Here is a 7,872-nt window from a genome sequence, read left to right as displayed (position 1 = left end):
CGGCTTAGAAGGAGTGTGTGTTTCATAAAGAAACAACATTTGTTTCTATGACTCATGCACCCAAATTAATAAGCATGTGTACTTACACAAAGGCATTGAAATACTCTGAAAGAACTGTATATAGAAATGTTCCCAATGTGATTGCACACACTGTCACACTAAGGTCCTTGTGTATAAAAATGCACCCACACACACCATTGTAGCTCCCCCTGCCTTGTAGTCATACATTAATTATATTTATATTGCAGAGGGTGTGTGCGTGTGCGTGTGCGCGTGTGCTTGTGTGCGTCTGTGCGTGTGTGTGCGCAGAGAGAAGAGAAACACATGTTTTAGTTTGGCTTTGGTATAAAGATGAATGGCTGTATAAGCCAGGGAAAGGCCAGTCTGACAGAGTGATCAATGCTAGCAGACTCCCCCTCTCCTTTAAAACAGACAAATGATCCATGACCACATACTCCACACCCCCCACAATCTTATTAATGCTTTCATTAACTTGTGTGTATGCATTTGTCTTAAGTGTGTCTTGTGAATTACCATATTTAGAGAGAGTGTGTGTGGTGTGTGTGTGTGTGTGTGTGTGTGTGTGTGTGTGTGTGTGATACTATTTTCGTCATCATCATCATCAACACCAACTGCGTTAGTGCTATTATGATCATTCACAATATCATCATGGTCATCATCATTATGGCTTAGCTAGCCATGCTAAGCTCGCGAGTTTAGCTGTCTGCCGTTATGGTTACAAATGGACTTTGGTTCTGGTTGCACATTTCACCAGACCGCGTTACCAATGATGTTGGAGTCACAGCGCATTGGTCATTGGAGGTCTCCTCTCACTCAAGAGCCCATCACACACCAAACACAGCCCATCACACACCAAACACATCACACACTTTAGATTTGAACTGGCTTTTAGCTCTAATGCTTACTTTGATTGAATGATTTGACCGAATCAGTTTCTCAATAATTTGCTGGATTCGATCACTTAATCAGAAAAAATTAACAGCTTTAAAAAATATATATAATATCATAAAATAATATCATATCGAAGCAGTTTTATGGCTTTATACAAAGATGATTGATAAGCAATACTTAATTTGATTGTTAAGCTTGTGCCAACTACTCAGCCTGTTTTGCTCAGAGGTCCTAGGCCTGTTGACTTTTCTAGGGGGTCTCTCTTTTTTTTATTTCGTGCGTACAGAAATAACAGTTACACAGAGTGACTTCTCGGTGCATGCTACACACAACCATGCCTATTTTAAGTTGCATTAAGATGTTGAACCTTCAGGTTTCTGAAGGCTTCAGTCCTAAGCAGATAATGGCCCTTTACATAGAGCATTATGTAATGTATATTGTGATAATTATGATTATGCAACAATATATCATGGTCACATTTTTGGCCATATCGGCCAGCACTAGATGAGCTGTCCACTGAGACTGTTGCCCTGACAACATGTCTTTATTGAAGATGATGTTGTGGAGTGTGCGTGTGCGTGCGTGCGTGCGTGTGTGTGTGTGGCATAGGATCTGTAGCTGTATTGACTGAGGGGGATTGGAATTTAAGAGTAGTACTCAAGACGGACACAGGGGCGAAGAAAGAGAAATAAAGGGCAGAGAGAAAGATGATTTAGGGTGCACGGCGAGGCCGGGGCAGACTACGTAAAGAAACTTCCAGAAAGAGATTGTATAGTACAGTATTATGTTGCTATGTTCTAGTTTGAACATTCTAGTTGTATTGCAGTGAAATGTGTCGATTTGAATTGAGAGACAGAAGGGAACGTGGGGGGGTAAATGACTGAATAGGGATCCACACACACCGCTAAACTAGACGCAGATCAACGTGTGTAGGAGAGGAGGTAGGTACCCTGTGGCTGCCACAACGGGCCCTGGCCATCACAAACCAAACAGGGAGACAAATCACCCACACACACATTTTGACATTCCACTTTAAAACATAAGACCCCTCACTGGGTGGAAGGAGAGGGGAGTTAAAGGAGCACGGAGAGGTTTTTGTCAACACACCACTGTAACACCGTTAACACTTAATCAGCCATGAGGGGTCATTTGACCGATGTGAGTAAAAAAAAAAGTTATATCTTTGCACTCGAACAAATTTCAGGACCCTCCTTTCATGACTTTTCCTAGATATGTGTGTTCTACCACCCAGTATCCTTACATTTTCAAAATCACATCAGGATAAGCTAGTATAAAGCTATTTTGAAGTTTTTCTGTGTAAGAAGCAGGCTAATTTACAAGCGGCCAACTAGTGGTCGTTGTGTGTAATTTGACCCCCGAGGCGGCTCTTTTAGTAGGTAAAATGTCTGACAGCTGCGTGATTGAGTGCAAGATCTGACATCCAGTACTGAATCACTTCATCAATCAGTTGTTTATGTACATCGTTGGACTGAGCCAACTCCTTTACAACACATTTACATGAACAATTTCAGCTTTGATGTCTCATTAGCATAAACACATCTACTGTAGGCGTAGAGATGACTGACGGGGGGCAGGGAGAGATGAGTTGTTAGAAGTGGGAGGGAACCCGAGGGAGGAGTTGTCCTCAAACACTGTTTGTCTTCCTTCTCCCTCTGTTAGTTTAGATTTAGCAGCTAAAAGAGCTGAGTCGTCAGGTTTCTATTCTAGTCTAATTAGCCACTGGTCTTTTAAGGTGCAATATTATCTAACCTTTTAAGCTTTCTAAACGCCTCCTAATGGTTGTAATGACTATGTTTAATTGGTAGCGATCAGGGAATGAGATCCCTTGGAAAAAAATGACGTTCACTGTTTTGTTTCCACAATAGCGCTGTATAAAAAGGCGTGTCCTACCCAATGCTGTTTGTATACAAGCATGTTGTTCTGGTCAGGGGTGTTCTAGGGGACAGGACTTAACCGTTTTCGCCTTTCTGCCTCTAATTGCATCCTGTTTGAATCATGCAGCAACACAACAGCTAATATTTGGGCCATTATGTCATTATTAGGGAGGATGTTGTTGGAACTGAATCAGAATTATTCCCCAGTGTCTAGTGGTGGGGGGGGGGGGGGGACATTGACACAGTTTGAGTATCACAACATTATTTTCAGCTATAGCTTTTATGTAGGCATGGACATTTTATATTAAAAACACCTGCTAGCATGCTAATTTGACATGTAATGCTAGACTGTGGGACCAGGCACATTCTGTATCCTAGGCAACCTAAATTAGCCTCAGCAGGAGAGAGAGAGAGAGAGAGAGAGAGAGAGAGAGAGAGAGAGGGGGGGGAGAGAGAGAGGGGAGAGAGGAGAGAGAGGAGAGAGAGGAGAGAGGAGAGAGAGAGAGAGAGAGAGGGGAGAGAGGAGAGAGAGGAGAGAGAGGAGAGAGAGGAGAGAGAGGAGAGAGGAGAGAGAGAGAGAGAGAGAGAGAGAGAGAGAGAGAGAGAGAGAGAGAGAGAGAGAGAGACAGACTAAAATTAAAGCTAGAAGGACATTTTATGCACTGTGAAAAAGGCTTTAAAATGTGTACACAATTTCAGACATGGACAGGATGTCAAATAATTATAATTTGTAACAATCATGATTTAATTTCTGCTAGATATATAACAAAAGGCATCTTTGGCCAGATCTCCACAAGTTGTTCTTCAATTTCATGGTTCTGAACTATAGTATTATTTGGATTAGGAAACTTGGATTGAACATTGTTTACTGTATCCTGGATTCACATTGGTTCATTTTCTTCTATCGCCTCATAGAACTTCTCACACAAGTAGAAAGGAGCCATGACCTGAAATCTGAGGTGATTGTGTCATTCTCTTCTCTTCGTGTCATTGACCAACTCACACTTTGCCAGTCAAGGCGTCAAGTTCACCACAGATGACCCACATTTACAGGCAATAATACATTTCGTTGTGAGATCTCGGCTCGTGGCAAATTCCTGGCTGAAATAATGTAGTGTCTGCCCGGCTTTCTAGAAGAGACGGAGCGGAGAGGAGAGGAGAGGAGAGGAGAGGAGAGGAGGGGAGGGGAGGGGAGAGGAGAGGAGGGGAGGGGAGAGGAGAGGAGAGGAGAGGAGAGGAGAGGAGAGGAGAGGAGAGGAGAGGAGAGGAGAGGAGAGGAGAGGAGAGGAGAGGAGGGGAGGGGAGAGGAGAGGAGAGGAGAGGAGGGGAGAGGAGAGGAGGGGAGAGGAGAGGAGAGGAGAGGAGAGGAGAGGAGAGGAGAGGAGAGGAGAGGAGAGGAGAGGAGAGGAGAGGAGAGAACAGAAAGATAGATGAGTGTGGGAAATGTAATGAAGGCCTGATGGGGTGAAGTGAAAGAGAGAGAGTAGTAAACAGCACGCTGCTTATTGCTTATTGCCATGAAGAACAGAGTTTGTATCAGTTCTAATGTGTGTGTATCCCAGGAAAGCCATTGAGATTAACTCAATTACAGCACAGAGATGACTAGTTTACTCCTGCTCCTGGCACACACACACACACACACACACACACACACACACACACACACACACACAGTATGTATCATAAAAATACAATCTTTTTAATATATTTATGTATCAAAAAATTATTATTATTATGAACTGCTCACCTGAGCATTAACCCCTTGTGTCATGCACCCGAGTTGCTACCGTCAAGTGACATTTACAATGGGGGAAATAAGTATTGAACACATCAATATTTTGTCCAGTAAATGTATTTTCCAATGAGCCTATTCAAGTGAAACTTGCAACAGACTTTGGTATTAACTCAAACAATCCAGACACAAAATCTAAAACATTAAAGTCCATATGTAAATAAAGTTACGTGTAATAAAGTGGAATGAAACAGGTTCAATACTTATTTCCCCCACGGTATGTACTGTACATGAACATGCACACCAGTGCACACACACATATTGATGCACACAAACACTCTCTCACACACAATCTGATTGGCGGCTGAGTAACAGAAGTGGCTGCGAAAACACAGCCGGGCCGTGGGCGAGATGATGCAATACACACACACACACACACACACACACACACACACACACACACACACACACACACACACACACACACACACACACATATATAGAAATCTATCTATCTAATATCTTTGTGGCCACTGATAGTAGGACGTCCATGAAAAACTTAAATAGTCAAAACATTATTTTGCGATGCTTTTGATTATAGTTAGACTGATAATAAAATGTGGCCAAAAATATTTGAAATAATACAATTACATGTAATTTTTTAAAAATGTGCACTAAGCAAAACAGCTTCAATATTGACTGAATAAAACAGTGTCTATATATGTACATATGATTCTGTCTTTAAAAAATACATTTGAAAAGGCAATAGGTGCATAATTTGTTACTTTTGTTTATCAATAGCTACAACATTTTGTTCTTCACTCTGAGAGTGCTAATTCACTGAGTCTATTCGGTCATGTCTTGTGAACACTGTCTGGTACCAGTGAGTTGAGGCATAAACATGGAGCTGAACAGGGTTTGACATGGTAGATAACATGTTTCTTTGCAGTTGCAACTTCACTAACCCAGCAACAATAACACCAGTCATTTATGTGCCCCCACACTGCTGCAGAATAAGAGATGATAGTTACTGTATATGATACTGATGAACATAATCCACTTTGCAGACCAATGCTAAACCTACACCCATGCATAGACCATTGGAAGGGCAGCCAATAAATAGGGCACATCCTCTAATTTTGCCACTCAAAAGGGCACTTTAGTGCGACGTTTTTCAACTGTGGGTCACATGGTCAAATTTAGACCATTGGAGCTGCACCAATAGGGCACGTCCTCTCATTTTCGCCAGTCAAAAGGGGCATTTTTGCCACTCAAAAGGGCACTTAAGAGAGACGTTTTTCAACCGTGGGGGCACCAGGAGGGGCGGTCGCCCCCCCCCCCCTGCCCCCTCCCCCGAGTCCGCCAGTGACACAGTTGTAACCCATAATGCTTTGCCTTTCTGTCCCCAGTCTGTACGGTGCGCTGTCAGAAGTTCCTGATCTCCCGCGTGGGTGAAGACTGGATCTTCCTCATCCTCCTGGGTCTCGTCATGGCGCTGGTCAGCTGGGTAGTGGACTTCGCCATCGCCATCTGTCTACAAGGTGAGCTCACGATAGAGGGATCAGGCAGAGGGAGGGAGGGGGGTGGGGTCAGGGTGGGAGGTGAGCCAAAGTGTCCTCCAGTGGTGGTCCTCCTCCACCTTTCTTTCATCCGGTGTTCTAGTGAGGCCAAGATACCGTGAGAACCGTCCCCCCCCCCCTTCCCAGCATTCTCCTTGCTAACGTCCAGTCACTGGACAATAAGTTGGTCGAACTTCTAACTTTTCACTGGGATATAAGGGATTGCAATGTCCTTATTTTTTCACCGGATCCTGTCTCTCCCCATTGATACCCGACGCAGGACCGTACAATAGATTCGGGTAAATCCAAGGGTGGAGGGGTGTGCTTCATGATCAACCACAACCGGTGTGCTGATGTAGGTACACTCTCAACCCTCTGTTCCACTGATCTGCAGAAACATGATGCTAAAATGCAGATCTATCTATTATGGGAATTCTCTTCTGTTATCCTTACTGCTGTCTACATGCTGTCTTACGTACCACCCCAGGCCGACACTACTATTACACTAAAGCTTAACAAAGCTTCTACTAGGGGTGGGCATCGACGATCGATAATTGATCGATAAGGATCTTGGTCGATCACAAAATAAAACATTTGGTCGATCACAAAAAAAAGATCCTTATCGATCAATTATCGATCGTCGATGCCCACCCCTAGCTTCTACCCACAGACCATGAGACTGCTCAACTGACACCACTGACACCAGCCTCTGCTTCGGCATACTACAGTACTACTGCTACCTTCTGTTATTGGAGGTAGCTGCCTGGCCCGAAGCATTTCAGCATCTGCGTATGATGATGAATAAACTCTGATTCGATTTTGTGTTTTTAAATTTGATTTCGTGGAGCGATCGGAAAGGAGAGTGCATGAAGCCACTCAAACGTGTGTGTGGTGTGTGTGTGTGTGTGTGTGTGTGTGTGTTCAGTATATAAGACGCTCCTCAGTGTACTCTTTCATCTAGTTGAATGTGCCTCCCGTGTGTAGAACCCTGAAGGAGAGAGTATCCTAGTCTTGTCTTGTTAGCTACAGACATACTGTGCACAGCTTTTATAATTGGATACAGAACATGACTAACCACCTGTCCAATAGGGACCACCCATGACCTCTGTTTACATGTGCACACACACACACACACACACACACACACACACACACACACATACACACAGACCCTCTGATTCCCAGAGTGTGCGTAAGCTGTAGTGTCAGGCGATTATCTGGAGTGTGGCTTAATGTTGCCTTTTGCATCCAGAAGAGGTGTCAGATTAAATGATTTTGCTGGAGTAGCTGTGTGTGTGTGTGTGTGTGTGTGTGTGTGTGTGTGTGTGTGTGTGTGTGTGTGTGTGTGTGTGGGTGTGGGTGTGGGTGTGGGTGTGGGTGTGTGTGGGTGTGTGGTTGTCTGTGTTTCAGTGTGTGCACATGTATGTATCTGTGCATGTGTTTGTCTGTGCGTGAGACTTCTTGAACTGTGTGCGTGTGTGTGTGTGTGATTAGCTGCAATATGGCTTAATGTCATCTTTGCAGTGTGACGTGTGTGTGTGTGTGTGTGTGTGTGTGTGTAGGGGGTGCGTGTGTGATATGTGCTAGCCTATGTGCAGGGTCTGGGCGTGGGCGTGGATGTGTTTGTATCTGCAGACGGTCTTAGTCCTCTGATTCCTAATCCAGTCTTCAGTCACAGCCGTAGGAACGTGTGTGTGTGTGTGTGTGTGAGTGAGTGAGACCCAGAGACAGACAGGAGACTGATGCACATGGACAAAGTGAAGAGGGGAGGAGA

At 44.1% G+C, this 7,872-nt stretch overlaps 1 protein-coding gene across 1 annotated transcript in view; it reads left to right on the top strand.

Moving 5' to 3' along the window:
* LOC308172884 (chloride channel protein 2-like) overlaps positions 1-7,872 on the top strand; it is a gene marked incomplete at both ends in the record, with an annotated part of 96,777 nt that overhangs the window by 42,717 nt on the left and 46,188 nt on the right. The window contains one exon of the mRNA XM_080547840.1: positions 5,949-6,080. Coding sequence (XP_080403966.1) covers positions 5,949-6,080 — 132 coding nt within the window. The remainder of the gene's footprint in view (positions 1-5,948; positions 6,081-7,872) is intronic.

The sequence above is a fragment of the Nansenia antarctica genome (genome assembly GCF_963989245.1).
Source record: "Nansenia antarctica genome assembly, chromosome: 17".
NCBI classification, from domain to species: domain Eukaryota; kingdom Metazoa; phylum Chordata; class Actinopteri; order Argentiniformes; family Microstomatidae; genus Nansenia; species Nansenia antarctica.
This window is presented reverse-complemented; position numbering and strand designations above follow the sequence as displayed.